Here is a 22,629-nt window from a genome sequence, read left to right as displayed (position 1 = left end):
AGGGGCCGGTGACACGCCCGTGTTTTGGCTGCCGCGGGGCACCGCTCCCGCGGCATCAGCGCTGTGTCCCCAGCATTCCCAGCCACATCGGCGGGCAAGATCACGGGACGGGACACAAGCAGGCCAGCCGACCCGAAGCGACCAAAGGGTTATTCCATGCCACATGACGTCAGTCAGACATAAAACATAAGGAAAGGAGGAGGAGGAAGGGGAGGGCGGGCGTTCGTTATTTACAGCGTTTGTCTTCCGGAGCGACCGATGTGCATGCGGAAGCACTGCTTCCCGCGGGGAATAACCATTTCTCTTTGAGATCTTTTACTTTAATCAACTGCCTTATCCCAACCTAGGACTGGCCATTTTCCCCGTTATTCTCCCTTCCCCGCGGAGCAGGGAAGAGTGGCCGACAGCGCGGCTCGGCGCGCACCCGGCAGCGCGCCCGGGCCCCCGCACGCCCCCGGCTGGCCCCGCCCACAGACGCGCCCCCCGCGCTCAGCCGCTCTCTGATTGGGCGCCGAACCCCGGGGGCGTGGCCTCGGCAGGTTGTGGGGCCGGGGCGGCGGGGGGGCTCCGGGCGCAGTTCGCGCACAGGAGAACCGGGCAAACAATGAATCTGTTCCTGGAGCTTCTCCTGTTCCTGGTGACGCTTCTCTACTCCTACCTGGAGGCTTTTGTGAAGCTCTTCGTGCCTGCGAGGAGAAAGTCCCTCAGCGGGGAGCTGGTGCTCATCACGGGCGCTGGCCATGGCGTCGGGAGAGCGACCGCCTTGGAGTTCGCCAAGCGCCAGAGCAGGCTGGTTCTGTGGGACATCAATAAGGTAACTGGTCGCGTCAGGAGGGACACGCTCGGCTCCTCGCTCCGTCACCTCCGAGTGCACGGGGGATTGAGGGGCGGCAGAAGGGCAGCCCCACGCTGCAGCCCCATCGCCCCCTCGCAGCCCGCTGCCGTCGGCTCCCGCTCGGCTCCTGGGCTGGATGCCGAGCGCCGGGACAGGCTTTGGCCCCGCCGGCAGCGGAGGGTGCGGGGCTCTGCTCCCGCTCGGTGCTGGTCGGGAGGGAGCAGCAGCGGGCGGCAGAGCACCTGCGAGAGGGAAAGCAGCGCTCCGGGAGCTGCTGGTGGAGCCGCTGCCTGGGCTGGCAGAGAAAGCCGGCGGAGAGCAGAAGGCTGTTTGCAGAGAGGAGCGGGTCTGCCTTCCCTCGTTCTCTCTGTGGCCTCGGGTGCTGTGTGTGCCTTGCTGGGAGATGTGTTTTCTCTGCACTCCCATCAGCAGCATCGCCGTGTGTGAGCCCGGCTGCCCTCTGCGCAGCTGCACGCTGGTAGATGGCACCTCTATAAATGTTTACACTGGCCCAGGCTCTTTATTTCAGATGATTTGACTGGAATGCAAAAGAGCCGTGGCAAGTGGAGGATGGGCAGATACAAACATGCAGCATGGCGTTCAGAAGGGATCCGGGCCAAGTGCTGGGTGTAGGTACAACAGGTTGGGTGAGAGGCTGTGCCTCCTGTTTCTGACACATTGGCTCAGCAAAGGAGTTCATCATGAGGCCCCCAAACAGAACCCAGCCCACCACAAACAAAAATACACCAAACCGGAGACAAACTGAGGGAGAGGATGGATAAACAGGGAAGATAGTGTTGAACATTTTCATTGTCTGTTTGTGGTACCCATTATGCCTATGACCAGACATTGGAGGGGTGGGAGGAGGCACGGCACTGCTCTCACAAAGTGTACAGGGTTGCAGTGAAGCAGAGAATTGTTCATGATCCCTGGATGGAATGGAGGGATTATGGTATAAATTTAGTAGCGAGCGACACCTGGCTTTAGTGCTGGGAAATAGATTGTAAGCGTGGGTGTCAGCAGGAACTGAAATACAGTGCCAAGGGAGATGGTGGATTCCAGAGGATGTAGGAGTATGCTCTTCCCACCCAACTGCTTTGACAAGGCCTCCCTTTTGGGGACTCTCAGCATTAAACAGCAGCTGGTGTTGAGGACAGGTGCCCAGTCACCCACCACAGGGACTGCTCAGCTGTCCCATGCTATTTGTGACCTAGAGCTTTTCACTGCACAGGTTCCCACTGGCATGGCCTTCTGGCACATGGGAACAGAGATACAACCAAGTCACTTCTGCTCTGGGAGCTTCTGACCTATCAAAGGTCATTCTGAAATTAAAAACTTTCTACATTGTGCATTGTGAAGGACACCGCTCTTATCACACCCAGTATGTAAATACAGAAACACACAGAGCCGGTTTTCATCTTTCAGGGTGTCAGCCAAGCCTGTGTTTTACGAGCTCTTTACACTCACAGTGCTGCCTGCTGTGCTGTGATAGGCACCGTGGGCCCCCTTTCTGCAGCCTTGCTCTGTGTGCCTTACCAAGCCAAACACACTCTTGTTGCCAGCCTGCCTTTCAGGTTACAAAGAGATCCTGAATTTAAGGCCAGAATGCCTGTCCTCACAGCAACCCCACCTCCAGCTCTTTCCCTGGGTACCCAGGAACTGCTCTGGGGCCGGGCAGTGGTTGCCCAATCCAGGGGTATATTCAGCCTGTGCTGCCCAGCCATGTGAGGGGACAGCTGTGCAGTGTCTTTCTCTTTTCCCCTTTCCAGCACAGCGTTGAGGAGACGGCAGCAGAATGCCAGAAGCTGGGAGCCACCGTTCAAACCTTCGTGGTGGACTGCAGCAAACGGGAGGACATCTACAGCACTGCAGACAAGGTGGGGCAGCAGGGGCACGGCCAAAGGCTTTCCCAGCCATGCTGGATTCCCATGGAAGGCAGGAAAACTAGAGAAGAGGTGTTGTACACAAATCCTGCAAGCCCGTGGAAGCTCCCCACTCCTCGCTGCTCTCTGGACACAGAGTGCTGCAGCTCTTCCAAGATCAGTCCAGTCCCATCCTATTTGGGAGGCTCCAGCACGTCACATCCTGTTGCCAAGTGTGCTCTCTAGGGTTCCAGCCTCTGGAGGAACATAGCACTGAGGACATATGGAACATTTTATTGTAATGGCTGTGCTCCAGCTGCCTCAAAACAGTCTGTACCTCCCTGGTCCAAACTGTGCACAGTTTGTAGAACCCAGTAAATACTGGAATTACTTAAAGGAAAAGAATCAGATCTAAACCAGATTGCATGGCTCTACTATTGCAGAGTTCCTGCCACATCTGGAAATGTGGCATGATCTCCCTCCCCCTTAGAGATGCCGTGTTAAGAATTAAATTAGTTAATGCTCATCTTCCCCACCCTTGCATATCTTGGTTTTTTTCCCCTGACTGACAGACACAATTTGGGGCTTTTTTCTTCTCTCCAAAAGGTGAAGAAGGATATTGGGGATGTGACCATCCTGGTGAACAATGTTGGTGTGATTACAGCTGCTGACTTCCTCTCGACTCAGGACCACCAGATAGAAAAGATGTTTGAAATCAACATTCTGGGTCACATGTGGGTAAGGGCCACTACCATCTGCACAGACACAGTTTGTTGGGAGTGTCATTGAGGAGGCATATTCAGACCAACCCTGATTAGCAGTGAATTACCAAATGGACTGTATAGCCCAGGGGCACCCAAGCACACTGTGTGCTGGGAAACTGGAATGGCCTCTGGCAGATGTGAGCTGCCTGGTGCCAGCCTCATCTGCAGCATACACTGGCCTCTGTCAGAGGTGTCCTGGGGCTGACAGGGTGGGAGGCTTTCAGCAATACTTGTTTGTGGCAGAAGAAAAGAGAAGCCCTAGGTTGGCAAGTGGTTTATTGTATGTGCTGGGGCTGAGACCCTGCCAGCATTTCACTTGAAACCTCAAAAAGCAGCAAAGGAAAGATGTGAAAACCAGCTCCTGTTTCTAGCCAGCTGCTGAAAGCTTTGGAGAGCAGGTTGCCAGCTGTACCACTGCTCAGAGAGCAGGTCTCCCCGTGGCTCTGGGAATCTGGATTTGAGCTGTGCAGCTCGTAGCTTTAGGGATAGCTTTGGCCACCTAGTGAATGGCATTGAGGGTCAGTGCTGAGTATGCCTAAGAAAACAATGTTCTTTTCCTCCTTCCTGCCCCCTGCATTTTGCCTCTTGGTTTAAATGACTTCCAAGACGACGAGAGCTTTTCTGCCAGTCATGATGGACAACAACTACGGGCACATTGTCACGGTGGCTTCAGCAGCAGGTCATTTTGTGACTCCTTTCATGGTGGCATATTGGTAAGTGTTTTTGAAATCAGCTTTCTTCATTTTTTTATATTTTAATTGCATCTTGTCCATCAGAAAGTACCGATTTACTAGGTCTGAGTGAATCCTGAGTAGTGTTTGTATGAAAGAGTTGTCATGTGATACATCTACTAATGAAAGACTCTCCTCTTTTCTCTCCCCACCGATGCAGACTTTTGCTTAGCAAAAAAGGTATCCTCTTCCCTTCTTCTTCTTAGAATGTAGTTCCTCTGTGATTTTTTATAGTGTTGTCAAGTAAACCCTTAGTGTGTAGCTTTTGATCTTTTTCCATTGTGGCATTGACTGTAGAGTATAAAAATAGAATCATCAAGGTTGGAAGAGACCTTTAAGATCATCCTGTCCAACCATTCAACCAGCACTGCCACTGTGACCCCTAAACCACATCATCCAGTGCCAGATCCAAATGCCTTCCAAACACCTGCAGGACAGTGACTCCCCCACCTCCCTGAGGAGCCTATTCCAGTCCCTGACCACCCTAACAGTGAAAAAACTTTTTTCTAATATCTCATCTGAATTTTCCTTGTCTCAGCCTAAGGCCACTTCCTCTCTTCCTCTCAGTGCAGGCATGGCAGAAGAGATGACCCCATCTCCCTCCACCTCCTTTCAGGGAGTTGTAGACAGCCATGAAGTCTCCCCTGAGCCTACTCTTCTCCTGACTGAACAAACCTAGCTCCCCCCGCCATCAGACATGTTTTCTAGACCCTTCATGGGCCTTGTTTCCCTTCTCTGGACATGCTGCAGCACCTCCATGTCTTTTTTGAAGTGAGGGGTCTGGAACTGCACGCAGCACTCAGGTGTGACAGGGAACAGCCCTGTCCTGCTGGCTGATCCAGGCCAGGGTGCCACTGGCCCTCTTGGCCCCGTGGGCACACACTGGCCCAGGTTCAGCCGCTGTCAGCCAGCAGCCCAGGTGTCCCTTTCTGTCCCAAGCCACTCCTCACCCAGCCCGTGTCATTGCATGGCTCAGGGGCAGAACCTGACACTTCACCTTCTTGAGCCTCCCGCAGTTGTGTCCTCAGCCCACTGATGGAGTCTGTCCAGGTCTCCAGCAGAGCCTTGAGCACACCAGCACTTCCACCCAGCTCAGTGTCCTGCACAGTCCCTGAGGGTGCCCTCCATCCCCGTGTCCAGGCCATCCATGGAGAGGTCAAACAGGACAGCCCAAAGCAGAGCCCTGGGGAGCACCACTGGTGACCAGCTGCCAGCTGGAGTTATCTCCATTCTGCACAGCTCTCTGGGCCCAGCCATCAGCCTGATTTTTACCCATTGGAGAGTCCACCCACCAGCCTGAAAGCAGCCAGTTTTTCTAGGAGGATGCTGTGGCAGATGGTGTCAGACACTTTACTAAAGTCTAGATAGATCCTGGATAGACACATCCACAGCCTTCCTCTCACCTACTAGGTGGGCCACTTTGTCATACGAGGAGATCAGGTTGGTCAAGCAGGGCCTTCCTTTTGTAAATCCACATTGGCTGGGCTTGATCCCCTGGTTGTCCTGCATGTGGACATGTCCTGAGAGAACTCAGGATGTTCTCTTCCATAACCTTGCCCAGAACCAAGGTTAGGCTTACAGGCCTGTAATTCCCCAGATAATCCTTCCAGCCCTTCTTGTAGATGGGTGTTACATTTGCTAATTTCCAGCCAGATGAAACTTGTCCAGTTAAGCAGGACTGCTGATAGGTGATTGAAAGTGGTTTGGCAAGTTCTTGCAACAGCTCCTTCATTACTCTGGCATGGATCCCATCAGAGGTCATAGACTTGTGAGTGTTTAATTGGCACAGCAGGTCACTAACCATCTCCTCCTGGATTATGGGCCCTTCCCTCAGCTCTCTGTCCCTAACTTCTAGCTCTGGGAGCTGAGAATCCTGAGGGACAACTGGACAATATTAAAGACTGAGACAAAGAAGGCATTAAGTTCCTCTGCCTTTTCCTCGTCTTCTGTCACTACGCTACCTTCTGCATTCAACAAATGATGGAGACATTCCTTGACCCTCCTTTTGCTATATTTATAGTAAAGTTTTTTGTTGTCTCCAAGGCCAAGGTCTAGTTGGGGTTATGTCCTTCTAATCTCCCCATGTGACCTCACAACATCTTTATAGTCCTCCCAAGTTATCTGACCCTCCATCTGGAGAGAATACATTGCTTTTTCCCCCCACAGTTCCAGCCTAAGTTCTCTGTTTAATCAGGCTGGTCTTTTTCCCTGACCATTTGTCTTTCAACCACATGAAGATGGGCTGGTCTTGAGTATTTCACAATTCCCGTTTAAAGCATGGACCACTTTTCTTCCTGGGCCCCTTTGCCCTTCAGGACTGACTCTGTCAATCAGTGTCCTAAACAAGGCCAAGGTTTGCCCATTGGAAGTCCAAGCTGGAAGTTCTTGTGCCCTTCTTTACCTCACACACTATTGAAAACACTGACATTTTGTGGTCCCTTTGCCCAAGACTGCCACCAACCACCACATCACCCACCACTCCTCTGTTCACAAACAACACATGTACCAAGGAGCCTCCTCCAGTAGGCTCTCTTACCAGTTGTGTTAGGAGGTTGTCTTCCAAACACTCCAGGAACCTCCTAGGCTGCTTCCTCTCTGCTGTGTTGTATTTCCAGCAGACATTTGGCCAGTTGATGGGCTAGAAACCATGAGACTTCTGCCAGATGCTTGCAGAACACCTCATCTGCTGGTTGTCGTGGCTGGATGTTCTATAACAGCCTCCCACCATGAGGTCCTCCCTGCTGACCTCATCCCTGACCTTCTGCCATCATGGCATCAAACTACTTTTCTACTTGAAACATGTCAGGAAAATCATGGTGCAGGCACCGAAAACCTGTTAGACTGCATATTGCCATCTTGCATCACAACCAGCCTTCCATAAAGGCAGCTCCAGCTGCAGGAGTCTTCTCCTGGGAACATTCCTTCTTGGAGCAATCTTTTCCCAGGAATACTCCTCCTTAGAGAGTGACTCAGTGTCGGCAGTGTGAGAGCTCTCCAGCCAGGGATTTCACTGGAATTACACTGCCAAATCCATAACAGTAAATAAACTGATTCTGTGGCTTTCCTTTCTTTGGAACTGATTTAAACCTCAGGCCCACACCTGTTTCCATGGCAGGCTGTTCCTCAGTTCTGCTTGCATAATGCTCCCCTATTTCAAAAGTCACACAAAACTGTTACAAGATGCTCCTGTGTGGTACAATAAACAGTAAAGGGTTAATCTCCATTTCTACCCTGCCCATCCTTCTTAAATTTAGAGATTCCTGCCTGCATTCCTTTTAGGAGTCTTCTCTCATGCAAAAGAATAGGATGTCCATTGATTGATAGGCTTCAGTTGCAGTTTTCTAAGAATTCCTGATGTTTGTCCGTCTGTTTGGAACTAAAGTGCCATTTTTGAGACACCTGCTATGCATTACACAGTTACTCCACTAGTTTCAATATCTAATCCACCTCTACGCTCTGGCCTGTCTCTCAACTGGATTATATTATTTGGTGGTTTTTGCAGCCTAGCCTTTCCTCTATATGATGGTTTAGGCCATTTGCAGTTTTAGAAAGGTGGAATAGGATTTCTGCCTTCTCATTTGTACTTTTTCCCCTCCTGCAGCTCAAGCAAGTTTGCTGCAGTTGGATTCCATAAAGCTCTGACAGAGGAGCTGTCTGCCCTGGGAAAGGATGGAATAAAAACCACGTGCCTTAGTCCGGTTTTTATAAACACTGGATTTGTCAAAAACCCCAGTACAAGGTAACTCTCAATACTCTGCATTCCTGTGCTTCCTTCTTTGCATCAAGGCACTGCATTTGATCCCTAGCTTTAGGCCTCTGTTCCAACTGGCTGTGGAACAACAAACTGTGTATCATTGGCTAAAGACATTCTGCAGTGTCCTTTAACCCATGTAATTGCTGCGTTTGAATGACCTGAGTTTGTGCCTCCTAGATCAGCTGGTACTACCCCTTTTTCCCACTGCAGCTCTTGTGTGTTTGCTTTCCTGTGCAGGCTTGGAAAGATTTTGGAGGTTGAAGAAGTTGTAGAGGCTTTGATGGAAGGAATAGTGACCAACCAGAAAATGGTTTTCGTTCCACCACAGCTAAACATTGCTTTGCTTTCTGAAATGTAAGTACAAAGGAAAATTAAACAATGGGTGTGGAAACAACAATACTACCTGAGTATACAAGGTTCAAACTTGTAACTTCTGAGTCAGCAGAAATTCCAGAAAGAGCTGAGGACCTGCTGCTTATTACTGTTTGTTTCTTCATGTCAGCACTGAGGCCACAGAAGCTGAGAATGTTCCTCCAAAAGGGCTCTACTGCTTACTTGCTATGTAAAGAAAGATTTATCCTCTCACACAACTTAATTATCCAGTGCAGCTGCTGTGCTGAGGAGTAGTTTTTACCAGAGCTCCAGTTCCAAATCTGGAATTCACATCCAAACAACTCAGTTAGCTTCTCAGTCAAATCCTGTAGTATCTCACAAAACACTTGGTAGTTTCTTGTTTGCTAAACGAAACAACAGACAATTGGGAAGAATATTTTAAATCTTTTAGCAACAACTCCAAGAGCTTCTTGTTGAGAGTGCACGTCTGCAGAAGCATAGGCAAGTCAAAACTGATGCTGTCAAAGCACTCAGAATACGAGGTGAACTTTGGTGGGTTTTTTTGTCATAGTTTACGACGGGGATAAAGAGACAAAAGTCTTTAGGAGAAGGAATCTTAAAGAGAGGAAACTGCACCTTTGTTTTAACATCTCATCCTTCCACAGGCCTGCTGGTTTTCAGAGCATGAAATGTAATACACATCTACATCTGTACAATATTGAACCTTCCTGAATCCTGCAGCAATATTGCAGTTCACATAGTGCCCAGAGACACCTGGCATTCAAACTGTCCTAAAAGGCCAGGATTGGAGGTTAATTAGGCAGAAATTGATGAGAGCTATGGAAATAATGCCCAGTTTAAGACTCAGTCTCAGTTCATGTGAGCATACATTTTCCTCCCTGACCAGCTCTTCCCTCACCTGCAGTGCCACTTTTCCCCATAATTTAGGTTTCTATCCCACTTTCAGTTTCATGTTATTGTCTCTTTCAGGGTGTTTCCAGAACGTGCTCTGAACTTCCTGAAGAAGATGACCCTTCCAAAGTTTGATGCAGTCATTGGGCAGAGAAGCACCCAGTGAAAAGCAAGGACTGATTCTCATTTCCCAGAGGCACCAGTGAAAACAGAACAAGTGCTGAGTGTAGTTCAGCTGGCTTGATTCAAACAGAGCACAGGCAGGTGCTTCCAGGCCACCATTCCCAGGCACACCTAAGGGCTAATCCCACAGCTGCAGCTGGAACACACCTGCATAACAGGGAGTGTTGGCAAAGCAGTGATGCAGCTCCAGAGGGGCTGCACTGAATGTACATCCCACCATCTCCATCTCGTTGTGCTGAGGCAGGCAGGAATTCCCACAAAGCCTGTGTTTGGGACAGCACAGCTGCCTAGTTGAGTGCAAAGGGATTGCCTGAGAACATGTTAATCTGGACTCATCCCTGAGCAAAAGCATCGTGCAAGAAGCAACTTATAGAGGAGGTGGGTGGCCTGTTTCATCTCACTTAAAAATTTTAAGTTTAAAAGAATGTGCTCTAATGAACACCTAAAGGTTTGTGTGCATTTGTAATGAGCATTATTGAATTAATTATTTGTATTATTGAAATAATACAGCCTTGTTTGTAATGTAATGCCTAATTACAACATTTATCAGTGATGCATTAGCACCGTCAACACTCCATATTATAAATAAATACATTTTTCTAACCCAAAGGTATCTCTCAGCAATGAAAGTGGTAACCAGGTCCAGGCAAGGAGAGCGGAGCAGGTGCTGCAGTGCTGAAAGGATCAGCCAGAGTCTGCCAAACACCAGCCCAGGCTGCAGGGATGAGGCAGTCCCTGGGCACACAGGGAAGCCACATCAGGACCATGAGGTACAGGGCCAGGCACTGCAGCCCATGCACGGGCCAGGGCTAAAAGGCAGTGCCAGGGTTGGGCGTGCAAGGGAAGGCTGCACACAGCTCCTCATCACAAGCCAGGGGCCTGCTCTGATGGAACAGCAGGTGACACCCCTCAAGGTCTTTGGCCTGGGGTCCAAGAGAGCAGCAGCTGCTGACACACGGGTCAAAGACCCCTCCAGAGCACAGAGGATCTGCGCACCCACTTGTGCAACTCCCACCTGCTGCAGCCACTGCCAGCCCACAGCCATCCCAGGCAGGCCTGAAGGCGCTGCCACCTTTGGCACAGTTGGAGTCTGTCCTCTTCACCTGAGCCTTTCAAGTTGTTCTGTAAAAAGGTTCTTCAGAAAAGGGAGAGCCCTCACCACCCAGCCTCTCCTGCTCCTAGCTGGCAAGAGGTAGAAGCACTGTTGACAGCTTAAATAAACACGCAACTGTTTTCCATTTTGCCCACGGAACATCCATGTAACAGGACACTTCCCAGCTTCAGGTCTTGTGCTTCACAGTGCAAGATTCCTGCAGCTGAGACAGGAAGGGAAAAACGGGAATACTTGGTTTCCATTTGGTTTCCATTTGCAAACCAAGCCAAAATGTGTGGGGTTGTATCCCTGCTTCTTTATGAGCTGCATATTGCCCTCTTGCCACCATGACAGTCCTGTCACACATGTGAGACACCTGAAGCCATATCTGTGTGGCTTTTTGGTTATGTTCACTTCCACCTATTCTTACCTAGTGAGGAGTCAAAAAGCCTAAAATGACAGATGCATCAAAAGTTCAAAAGACCTGTCAGAGCAAGCAGCATACCAGCCAAAATATTTGCGCTTAGCACTCACTAGAACTGGAACGTAAGGGCTAAATCAGTAGTTAACTGATTTGTGGGTACTTGACAGTTTTCTCTTGTATGGCTGGCAAGCGTCCTTACCTTCCCACCCAACTTAGCCTCTCCTAGTACCCACCTTCCACATTTCTTCTATTTCATTACTTGAATCCTTGCCCCAAGGAAGGTCACAGTCCAGTGACTCCACAGGAAAAAAAGCTTAAAAAGACCCTGGAGAAATTTCAACATTGGATGACTTGGCCCTTTTCTTAGACTGGGGAAGGACTGGCATCAGTAGGACACACCAGACAAGGTGTTTGGCTTCTCCTGGCACACCATTCCCACTAGTCACGTGTATCATTCAGATTCTGATGGCAGCATTAAACTGGAAGTCAAAAATCCACCCAGGGGATGACAGCACTCTTCTGCAGAGTCTGATTCTTAGCACACTTGCTCCTGAGGAAGGGGGCACTATTGATTCCTACTTTTCTGGATCTAGTCCAGGGTCCCAGAGCCCAGAGGAATTACTGGGCAAGGCAACTTGTGCAGTACTCTGTGTGTGGCTGTGGTTCTGTGTCTTCTATGGCTGCAAATCTGCTTGGCATCAAGAAACATATGCAAAAGCAAAGATTTCAGCCTTCATCTCCTGAACACCAGTGACAGAACTGAGTCATCAAGCTTCCCAGGCTCCTCAGTTCTCTTTCTGGCCACAACACTCAGCTGAAGCTTAGCCCAAACTCTGGTCACACGTGGGTGCCCAGCAGGAGTCCATGTGAACAGCTTTCGTGCACCCACCTACAGCTGAGTCCCAAATTTGAAGAGCAGTAGCTGCCACCCTGGTCTAGGACTCCTCCTGAGTCAGGTTAGTGACTGTGGCCCTGTGCTCTGCTCCTGCTGGGGTGTCTCTGGGAGTGGGCACTTCCATGCCCTCCCTGCCTCCTCTTCCTTGGCCCCAGCACTGACTGGAGCCGTGTGCCAGGAAAATGACAGCACTGCTGAGCTGTGCAATTGGGGTCTGGCCCAAACACTGATGTGTTAATTAAGCAGAGAACCAAGTTCCAAGAGAAAAAGGAAAAGTAGGAACGCTTAGCTTGGAGTCTCTGTGCTGGGACTGACCCGGTCTCTCACAGACAAGGTGAGATGCAGCCAAACCACCAGGACAAAAATAATACTTTTCAAAAACTGTAATCTTAACTAGACATGATTTTGGCCAGTTGTTAGATGTTTGTAAACCTATCACACTTTCCCAAGCAGCTCAAAAATATCCTTAAACGAAATGATTAACATTTGGTACATCTGATTTTTTACACCTACATTAACATCTGGTACATCAGATTTTTTAACTAAAAAACAAAGGATTAAGGACAGCAATCCTTTCCACGAAAAGCCATACAGTTATATTGATAGAGCTGGAAGAAACAGCTGAAAGTACTTTTCTTCTATTTCCTATAATCGTTCCTGTTCTGGTTAAGGTTTCGGATACTCCATTATAGACAAGTGAGTCCAAGTGTAATTTAGACTAAATTAGATTAAAATTACCCAATTTATGCAATATAATGCCATTTTTCAAAGGACTTATGGTAACTAAGCAGCTGCAGCATAAGATGGAAGGTTTGAGTATGGATAACTAAATATAAGACATAGTAAGACAAACAGCTTCTGTGGTTCCAGAAGTTTAAAGGACTTGTCTCATTCAGCTTTCCAGAGGACTTGGAAAAGGATGGGTGGAGGACAAAGCCTGCTGACAATGCACAGAGATGCAATGGAAAGAAGAACATTGAAGAAAACTGCTCAAGGACCTCATGGCACTGAGCAACTCGACAGCAAAACGTTGAAAACGTTGAGAATAATTACAATACAGAATTTAATGGATCTTAAGATGCTTTTGTAAGTGGATGAGCAATTTTATTGCCAGTTCCGTCCCTTTTCCACCTGCAGCAAAGGAGAAAAAAAGAACATGTTTTGCCACTTCCTTGATACAAGGACCTGAGAGAGGAACAGGAGGGCACAGAAAACGCTCTAAAAGCCACATTTCTTTATCCACGCCCGGCATCGCCTGTCAGCTGCAGGGCGAACACGGTTCCACGAGGGCAGGTTGGCGTGCAGACCGCAGCTCCTCCGCACCGCTCACCCAGCGCCGGCACAGGGACACCCGCACAGGGACACCAGGACAGGGACATCAGCACAGGGACACCAGCACATGGACATCAGCACAGGGACACCAGCACAGGAACACCCGCAAAGGGACACCAGCATAGGGACACCAGCACATGGACATCAGCGCAGGGACAGCGGGAGCTCAGGGTGGGACAGCGGGGCGGAGCAGCGGCCGGTGCGGGGTGGATCCTGCGGGAGCGGACGGGATCAGCGGCGCGCACTGAGACGGGCGGTGTTAAATCAACAACCCGCGTCCCCTCGAAAGAGATTAAAGTTCAGTTCGGTCCTCAAAAGAGCTCCGGGCAAACAATGAATCTGTTCCTGGAGCTTCTCCTGTTCCTGGTGACGCTTCTCTACTCCTACCTGGAGGCTTTTGTGAAGCTCTTCGTGCCTGCGAGGAGAAAGTCCCTCAGCGGGGAGCTGGTGCTCATCACGGGCGCTGGCCATGGCGTCGGGAGAGCGACCGCCTTGGAGTTCGCCAAGCGCCAGAGCAGGCTGGTTCTGTGGGACATCAATAAGGTAACTGGTCGCGTCAGGAGGGACACGGCTCCTCGCTCCGTCACCTCCGAGTGCACGGGGGATTGAGGGGCGGGAGGAGGGCAGCCCCACGCTGCAGCCCCATCGCCCCCTCGCAGCCCGCTGCCGTCGGCTCCCGCTCGGCTCCTGGGCTGGATGCCGAGCGCCGGGACAGGCTTTGGCCCCGCCGGCAGCGGAGGGTGCGGGGCTCTGCTCCCGCTCGGTGCTGGTCGGGAGGGAGCAGCAGCGGGCGGCAGAGCACCTGCGAGAGGGAAAGCAGCGCTCCGGGAGCTGCTGGTGGAGCCGCTGCCCGGGCTGGCAGAGAAAGCCGGCGGAGAGCAGAAGGCTGTTTGCAGAGAGGAGCGGGTCTGCCTTCCCTCGTTCTCTCTGTGGCCTCGGGTGCTGTGTGTGCCTTGCTGGGAGATGTGTTTTCTCCGCACTCCCATCAGCAGCATCGCCGTGCCGGGCTGTGTGTGAGCTGCACGTGTAGAGGACCTGGGCAAGGAGGGGATGGGCAGATACAAACATGCAGCATGACATTCAGAAGGGATCAAGGACAAAGTGCTGAGTGTAGGGGCAACAGGGAGGGTGAAAGGCTGTGCTTCCTGTTTCTCACACATTGGGTCAGCAAAGAAGTTAATTGTGCCATCTTGAAGTTGCAAAATAGCCCCCAGCACAGGGCCCCACTGGCACAGTGTTCTGGCACCTGGGGGACAAGACGACAGCAAAAACACTCATGGCTTGGCTCTGTGAGCTGATACAGTGACAGAGGGAAGATTCTGTTCTTCTAGTCAGGTGCTGTTCTGTAAGGGAAGTCTCCCTGCACTGTGCACTGTTGTGGTGGGTTGACCTTGGCTGCAGGCCAGGTGCCCACCAAGCTGCTCTATCACCCCCTCTTCTCAGCTGGACTGGGTAGAGGAAATAACATGGGAAACAATGACTTTAGGTTGAGATAAAGCAGTTTGCTAAAGCAAAGCTGAAAGGCTGTGCACACAGAAGCAAAGAGACAAAAAATATTTTAAAAATATTTCGGTCTCTACTTCCCATCAGCTGGGATCAGCCCATGTGCTGGGAAGTGCTTGCTCTGGAAGGCAAACATTGTAAATACCGGATGCCCCTCCTCTTCTTCCTCCTTTTCTTGGCTTTTATATCTGAAGTCATCATATGATATGAAATATCCCTTTGGTCACTTTTGATCTGCTTTCCTAATCATGTCCACACCCAGGGTCTACTGATGAGGTGAGGAATGTTGGGAACACAGCACTGGTGCTGTGCCAGCACTGCTCAGCAGCAGCCAAAAAACGGGTGTGTTATCAACCCCTTCCTAGTGACCAGTGCAAAGTGCAGCACTGTGACAATGCTATGGGAAAATGAATTCCATCTCAGCCAGATCCTATACAAACTGTGGCTCTTCTCACAGCCAGCATGTGAACACAGAAACACACAGAGCCCCTCTCCACACCTCAGGGTGTCAGCCAGGCCTGTTTACAGCAGGAGCTCTGTTTACACTCAGTGCTGCCTGCTGTGCTGCGATAGGCACCGTGTGCCCTCTGTCTTACCGAGCCAAACTCACTCTTCTTGCCACATTCCTGAGGCTAAGAGAATTGGGATTGTTCAGCCTGGAAAACTGATAGCTTCAGAGTTAATTGCAACCTTTGAGCATGTGAAGGAGGCTTACAAAAAGATGGAGAGAGAGTATTTCCAAGACCTTGTAGTGACAGGACAGAAGGAAATGGTTTCAAATCGAAAGAGAGGAGGTGGATATTAGGAAGAAATTCTTTACTGTGAGGGAGTCAAGGTACTTGAACAGACAGCCCAGAGAAGTTACAGATGCCTCATCCCTGGAAATGTTCAAGGACAGACTAAATGGAGCTCTGAGAACTTGGTCTAAAATCGTGCCCATTGTAAGGAGGAGTTGGAGCTATATAATCTTTAGGGTCCCTTCCAACCCAAACCATTCCATGATTCTGCTATTTCCTTTCTGGTAGTCATTCTACACAGATCCACATTTTCCAGCTGGAATACCTATACTCTGAACAACCCCACCTCCAGCTCTTTCCCTGGGTACCCAGGAACTGCTCTGGGGCTGGGCAGTGGTTGCCCAATCCAGGGGTATATTCAGCCTGTGCTGCCCAGCCATGTGAGGGACAGCTGTGCAGTGTCTTTCTCTTTGCCCCTTTCCAGCACAGCGTTGAGGAGACGGCAGCAGAATGCCAGAAGCTGGGAGCCACCGTTCAAACCTTCGTGGTGGACTGCAGCAAACGGGAGGACATCTACAGCACTGCAGACAAGGTGGGGCAGCAGGGGCACGGCCAAAGGCTTTCCCAGCCATGCTGGATTCCCATGGAAGGCAGGAAAACTAGAGAAGAGGTGTTGTACACAAATCCTGCAAGCCCTTGGAAGCTCCCCACTCCTCGCTGCTCTCTGGACACAGAGTGCTGCAGCTCTTCCAAGATCAGTCCAGTCCCATCCTATTTGGGAGGCTCCAGCACGTCACATCCTGTTGCCAAGTTTGTCCTCTAGGGTTCCAGCCTCTGGAGGAACATAGCACTGAGGACATATGGAACATTTTATTGTAATGGCTGTGCTCCAGCTGCCTCAAAACAGTCTGTACCTCCCTGGGCCAAACTGTGCACAGTTTGTGGAACCCAGTAAATACTGGAATTACTTAAAGGAAAAGAATCAGACCTAAACCAGATTGCATGGCTCTACTATTGCAGAGTTCCTGCCACATCTGGAAATGTGGCATGATCTCCCTCCCCCTTAGAGATGCCGTGTTAAGAATTAAATTAATTACGACTCATCTTCCCCACCCTTGCATATCTTGTTTTTTTTCCCCTGAGTGACAGACACAATTTGGGGCTTTTTTCTTCTCTCCAAAAGGTGAAGAAGGATATTGGGGATGTGACCATCCTGGTGAACAATGTTGGTGTGATTACAGCTGCTGACTTCCTCTCGACTCAGGACCACCAGATAGAAAGGATGTTTGATATCAACATTCTGGGTCACATGTGGGTAAGGGCCACTACCATCTGCACAGCCACAGTTTGTTGGGAGTGTCATTGAGGAGGCATATTCAGACCAACCCTGATTAGCAGTGAATTACCAAATGAACTGTATAGCCCAGGGGCACCCAAGCACACTGTGTGCTGGGAAACTGGAATGGCTTCTGGCAGATGTGAGCTGCCTGGTGCCAGCCTCATCTGCAGCACACACTGGCCTCTGTCAGAGGTGTCCTGGGGCTGACAGGGTGGGAGGCTTTCAGCAGTACTTCTTTGTGGCAGAAGAAAAGAGAAGCCCTAGGTTGGCAAGTGGTTTATTGTATGTGCTGGGGCTGAGACCCTGCCAGCATTTCACTTGAAACCTCAAAAGCAGCAAAGGAAAGAGGTGAAAACCAGCTCCTGTTTGTAGCCAGCTGCTGAAAGCTTTGGAGAGCAGGTTGCCAGCTGTACCACTGCTCAGAGAGCAGGTCTCCCCGTGGCTCTGGGAATCAGGATTTGAGCTGTGCAGCTCATAGCTTTAGGGATAGCTTTGGCCACCTAGTGAATGGCACTGAGGGTCAGTGCTGAGTATGCCTGAGAAAACAATGTTCTTTTCCTCCTTCCTGCCCCCTGCATTTTGCCTCTTGGTTTAAATGACTTCCAAGACCACGAGAGCTTTTCTGCCAGTCATGATGGACAACAACTACGGGCACATTGTCACGGTGGCTTCAGCAGCAGGTCATTTTGTGATTCCTTACATGGTGACTTACTGGTAAGTGATTTTGAAATCAGCTTGCTTAATTTAAAAAAAAAATTAATTTTGTCTTTCCCATCAGAAAGTACCGAGTTACTAGGTCTGAGTGAATCCTGAGCAATGTTTGTATGAAAGAATTGTCATGTGGCATCTGTTTTCTTTGGAATTAATTTAAACCTAAGGCTCACACTTATTTCCATGGCAAAACTTGTTCCTCAGTTTTGCTTACATAATGTCCTTCTATTTCAAAGCCCACACAATTGATTTGACATGCTCATGTGTGGTACAATAAATAGTTGAGGATTATCCTCCATTTCCCTGCCCATCCTTCCTAATTTCAGACATTCAGGATGCATTCCTTCCAAGAATCTTCTCTCATGGGAAAAATGGGATGTGCATTGATTGACAGTTATACACAGTTAATGTTTTCAACGATTTCTAAGATTTCCTGATGTTTTCCTGTCTGTTTTGTCTTCCTGTCTGCCTTCCACAATTACTTCACAAGTTTCAATATCTAATCCACCACTACATTGTGGCACAAGCAAAGTTAGTATAGTCCTTCCTCTTCCTCTCAGCTGGATTATATTATTTGGTGGTTTTTGCAGCCTAGTCTTTACTGTATGTATGTGATTGTTCAGGAAATTTGCAGTTTTAGAAAGGTGGAAATAGGATTTCTGCCTTCTCATTTGTACTTTTTCCCCTCCTGCAGCTCAAGCAAGTTTGCTGCAGTTGGATTCCATAAAGCTCTGACAGAGGAGCTGTCTGCCCTGGGAAAGGATGGAATAAAAACCACGTGCCTTTGTCCGGTTTTTATAAACACTGGATTTGTCAAAAACCCCAGTACAAGGTAACTCTCAATACTCTGCATTCCTGTGCTTCCTTCTTTGCATCAAGGCACTGCATTTGATCCCTAGCTTTAGGTCTCTGTTCCAACTGGCTGTGGAACAACAAACTGTGTATCATTGGCTAAAGACATTCTGCAGTGTCCTTTAACCCATGTAATTGCTGCATTTGAATTACCTGAGTTTGTGCCTCCTAGATCAGCTGGTACTACCCCTTTTTCCCACTGCAGCTCTTGTGTGTTTGCTTTCCTGTGTAGGCTTGGGAAGATTTTGGAGATTGAAGAAGTTGTAGAGACTCTGATGGAAGGAATAGTGACCAACCAGAAAATGGTTTTTGTTCCACCAAATCAGAGCGTTGCTTTACTGCTTGAAAGGTGAGTAGGGCAAAAAAAATATATCAAACTTGTAACCTGCTGAGTGTACCACCCTCAAACTTGTAAAATCTGATTCAAGATTAACTTTTATTTTAGAACATATCACAAAGTAGTTAATATGCCATGGTTCTTTCCAGTGACAACAGCTGACATAATCCAGAGATTTTTTTTGAGCACTCTCACTGGGCCTTGCATAGAACCACTTGCTGCAGCTGACTGGTGCCAGTGCAGAACTCCACTGCTCTAGAGGCCACCACATTCTTTAAAACAGCAGCTCCAGCATAGTCCCAGAATGAGATGAGGACCTGAGTGTTTGTTTCTCCACTTCAACACCAAAGATTCAGGCCATGGAGACTGGAAAATTGCTTTAAAAGGGCTCTGTTGCAAAGCGAGAGCAAATGCTTGTGTCTATGTTCAGTATGAAAACTTTTTGGATTCTGCAGCAATATTGCAGCCTAAATTATGGTTGGTACATTCCTGTCCTGGAACTATCATAAAAAGAGATGAGTGGGATTGGATTAAAGACTGGAAAGAGATTGATGAGGGCTACATGTCCTTGGGAAATAATGCCCAGTTTAAGACTCTGTTTCAGCCTTAGTCTCAGTCCATGTGTGAGCATGCATTCTGTCCCAGACCAGCTCTTCCCTCACCTGCAGTGCCACTTTTCCCCATAATTTAACCTTCGATCCCAGTTTTAATTTCATGTTATTGTCTCTTTCAGGGTGTTTCCAGAACGTGCTCTGAACTTCCTGAAGAAGATGTCTGAGGTCAAGTTTGATGCAGTCATTGGGCAGAGAAGCACCCAGTGAAAAGCAAGGACTGATTCTCATTTCCCAGAGGCACCAGTGAAAACAGAACAAGTGCTGAGTGTAGTTCAGCTGGCTTGATTCAAACAGAGCACAGGCAGGTGCTTCCAGGCCACCATTCCCAGGCACACCTAAGGGCTAATCCCACAGCTGCAGCTGGAACACACCTGCATAACAGGGAGTGTTGGCAAAGCAGTGATGCAGCTCCAGAGGGGCTGCACTGAATGTACATCCCACCATCTCCATCTCGTTGTGCTGAGGCAGGCAGGAATTCACACAAAGGTGGGTGGCCTGTTTTCACCTCAATTTATATTTTTGAATTATAAAATGCTCTAATGAACACTGAATTTCCCACATTTTTGTAGGAAATATCTGAAATAATACAGGTGTATATGTGATATACCTAATTACTTTGATTATCAATTGCATCATTTGCGCCATCAATTTATGCCTTTATATTAATAAATACAGTTCTTTAACACAAAGAACACAGTGTCTCTTGGCCGTGAAAGTCATAATCAGGTCCTGGAGATGCATTTAAGGTACGGTATCAAGGAATCCACCTTTCCCTGTATCATTTCTCACACTGCTCTTCTGCACTCTCCAGACATCTTTAAAACACCTTCTCATGAAAACAGTGCAGTATTTCTCTACAAATGACTGGGTGCCACAAGTGCAGCCCACGCAGGCACAGGGCCAAGGCAGGGGAAGGGTCCAGGTGCAGGGAAGGCTCCAGATGAGGCTCCTCATCACAAGCCAGGGGCCTGCTCTGATGGCACAGCAGGTGACACCCCTCAAGGTCTTTGGCCTGGGGTCCAAGAGAGCAGCAGCTGCTGACACACGGGTCAAAGACCCCTCCAGAGCACAAAGGATCTGTGCACCCACTTGTGCAACTCCCACCTGCTGCAGGCACTGCCAGCCCACAGCCATCCCAGGCAGGCACACTTGGAGTCTGTCCTGTTCACCTGAGTTGTTCTGTAAACCAAGGTTCTTTTTCTTCAGAAAAGAGAGAGCCCTCACCACCCAGCTCTTCCTGCTCTTAGCTGGCAACCAGGAAATGTTTTGCTGCCATCAGCACAAATAGTTGCTAGATGAGCTAAATGACACAAAAATAGTTTCCTTTTTGCTCATGGAACATTCATGTAACAGGACACTCAAGGCAAGTGAAGCTCAAGTTCCCAGCTTTAGATTTTTTTGCTTCATAGAGAAAGCAAACAGACAAGAAAGAAAGGGTAAGCAAATTTCAGAGAATTTTAAAAAATCCAAAAAGTTAAGAGCCAATTAAGGAGTGTTAGATGTGGTTAGTATTTAAAACCAAGACCCTCCAACCCTCAAACCATTTGAGAGAAGCATGCTTTAAGTCCTGAAGGATAAAGGAGTACAATTTGTATGCATTTTCAGTAAGCTATTTTGTAAGTCTATTTTCCCTGCCTCAGTGGCATCTCCCAAATCTGAGAAGAGTGACGTAGTGACTTTTGTCTGCTCTGAAAGAAGTTGTTTTTTCCTGCTTCTATTTGAGCTACATATTCAGCTGTTTCTAAGAGGACAGGCCTGTCAGGACTGAGAGCTACGTGCTCTTCTCCATGTTGCTTGAGATTCCAAGTCTGCTTGGCATAAGAACCGAACAAAAAGCAAGGATTTCAGCCTTCACCTCCTAAACACCAGTGACAGAACTGAGTCACCAAGCCTCCCAGGCTCCTCAGTTCTCTTTCTGGCCACAACACGCAGCTGAAGCTTAGCCCAAACTCTGGTCACACGTGGGTGCCCAGCAGGAGTCCATGTGAGCAGCTTTTGTGCACCCACCTACAGCTGAGTCCCAAATTTGAAGAGCAGTAGCTGCCACCCTGGTCTAGGACTCCTCCTGAGTCAGGTTAGTGACTGTGGCCCTGTGCTCTGCTCCTGCTGGGGTGTCTCTGGGAGTGGGCACTTCCATGCCCTCCCTGCCTCCTCTTCCTTGGCCCCAGCACTGACTGGAGCACTGTGCCAGGAAAATGACAGCACTGCTGAGCCGTGCAATTGGGGTCTGGCCCAAACACTGATGTGTTAATTAGGCAGAGAACCAAGTTCCAAGAGAGAAGTAAGAAGTGCCTAGGTCTTAATCTTTGCACTGCAATCAGCCCAGTCTCCCTCGGACATGATGAGCATCAGCTCAGTTAAAAGCACCATGATTTTGCCTAAGGGTCTGTGAAGCTCCTTCCTCAGCTCTTCCAGCTTTAAGAAAGCTCAGGAGAGTGAGGGTCCCACAGGGATTTCATGTGCCAGGTTCTCTGTGTACTCCCTGAGGGGCTGCAGCCAGCAGGCAGATGCCACTGCTGGGACTGCCCTGCCCAGTGACAGGGCTCTGGTCCCCAGAGCAAGAGGCATGAAGGTGGGCTACTTACAGAACCTCTGATGGCATGGATTAAAGCTCCCCACGGCACTGCCACCTGGCCTGTCCCTTTAGCAAAGTCTCATGGTACTTCTTCAAAGACTGGCTCTGCCACATTTTTCCAAAGTCCTTTAATCCCACTCAATGTCAGGGGAATAATCTCAATCATTTATTTCTTGGCACAAACCTAGGCCACTTACAGGAGAAAATCAGGGCTGTTCCTCTTAGTGCCACTGTCTGCTAGCACCAAGGCCCCAGTGTATTGACTGGGGCAATACTTTTAATGTTTGCAGGTAGTACCAGTATGCATAAAAATCCAGGCAATTTCACGTAGCATTTCAGAACATGGATCTCTAAATGCACCGAATCTCCTAAACCCAGCAGTTCAGGAAGGGGGTTTTGTATTGTTTTGTGGTTTTTTTACTACTTCTCCACTGAAATTAAGCATCTGAGATCACTGGTGGTTCACAGTGTTGCAAATCTGTCTGCAAAAAATTCTGACTCAACTTTCTGGTACCTTCAATCTCTCAGATCCTTTCATTCTCATCTAGTATCTGACCATGCATTTTTTTTTTCCTTTTCCAAGCAGGTCTCTTGCTTTGTTTGAGCTCATCACCAAGAGGATTGTAGCTTTACTGCAGAACTTCTACAGAGTACGAATAAGCTTACATTTATCCAAGAGGCCAGGTGTTTCTAGGATTAAACTTGTTCTTGTGCAAACTATTTCCTCTCTGTGTTCTCAGCCTTTTAATGTTCACAGCTAGTAGCTCATATTCTAAAACATCACAATTAAACTGATTTTCAAGAAACATTCTAGTTAAACCAGTGCTGCAACAGGAAGATGCA

At 48.9% G+C, this 22,629-nt stretch overlaps 2 protein-coding genes across 2 annotated transcripts; both read left to right on the top strand.

Moving 5' to 3' along the window:
* The first annotated feature begins 559 nt into the window (after positions 1-559).
* On the top strand, positions 560-9,983 carry LOC136360621 (estradiol 17-beta-dehydrogenase 11-like). The gene is made up of 7 exons (XM_066318014.1): positions 560-814; positions 2,605-2,712; positions 3,304-3,435; positions 4,068-4,174; positions 7,794-7,931; positions 8,184-8,300; positions 9,270-9,983. Exons 1-7 carry the CDS (start codon positions 605-607, stop codon positions 9,355-9,357), a joined length of 900 nt encoding a protein of 299 aa, XP_066174111.1. The 5' UTR covers positions 560-604; the 3' UTR covers positions 9,358-9,983.
* A 3,393-nt stretch (positions 9,984-13,376) lies between these two features.
* On the top strand, positions 13,377-19,903 carry LOC136360618 (17-beta-hydroxysteroid dehydrogenase 13-like). Its single transcript, XM_066318012.1, has 7 exons — positions 13,377-13,661; positions 15,843-15,950; positions 16,542-16,673; positions 17,305-17,411; positions 18,103-18,240; positions 18,493-18,609; positions 19,331-19,903. The coding sequence occupies exons 1-7, from the start codon at positions 13,452-13,454 to the stop codon at positions 19,416-19,418; spliced, it is 900 nt and encodes a 299-aa protein (XP_066174109.1). The 5' UTR covers positions 13,377-13,451; the 3' UTR covers positions 19,419-19,903.
* The last annotated feature ends 2,726 nt before the right edge of the window (positions 19,904-22,629 follow it).

Source organism: Sylvia atricapilla, chromosome 4, assembly GCF_009819655.1.
Source record: "Sylvia atricapilla isolate bSylAtr1 chromosome 4, bSylAtr1.pri, whole genome shotgun sequence".
Classification (NCBI taxonomy): Eukaryota; Metazoa; Chordata; class Aves; order Passeriformes; family Sylviidae; genus Sylvia; species Sylvia atricapilla.
This window is presented reverse-complemented; position numbering and strand designations above follow the sequence as displayed.

Coding starts and splice junctions, on each gene's coding strand:
- LOC136360621 (XM_066318014.1), top strand. CDS start 605: ATGAATCTGTTCCTGGAGCTTCTCCTGTTCCTGGTGACGCTTCTCTAC. Junction 815..2,604: donor TTCTGTGGGACATCAATAAG/GTAACTGGTCGC, acceptor TCCCCTTTCCAG/CACAGCGTTGAGGAGACGGC. Junction 8,301..9,269: donor ATTGCTTTGCTTTCTGAAAT/GTAAGTACAAAG, acceptor TGTCTCTTTCAG/GGTGTTTCCAGAACGTGCTC.
- LOC136360618 (XM_066318012.1), top strand. CDS start 13,452: ATGAATCTGTTCCTGGAGCTTCTCCTGTTCCTGGTGACGCTTCTCTAC. Junction 17,412..18,102: donor CCTTACATGGTGACTTACTG/GTAAGTGATTTT, acceptor CCCCTCCTGCAG/CTCAAGCAAGTTTGCTGCAG. Junction 18,610..19,330: donor GTTGCTTTACTGCTTGAAAG/GTGAGTAGGGCA, acceptor TGTCTCTTTCAG/GGTGTTTCCAGAACGTGCTC.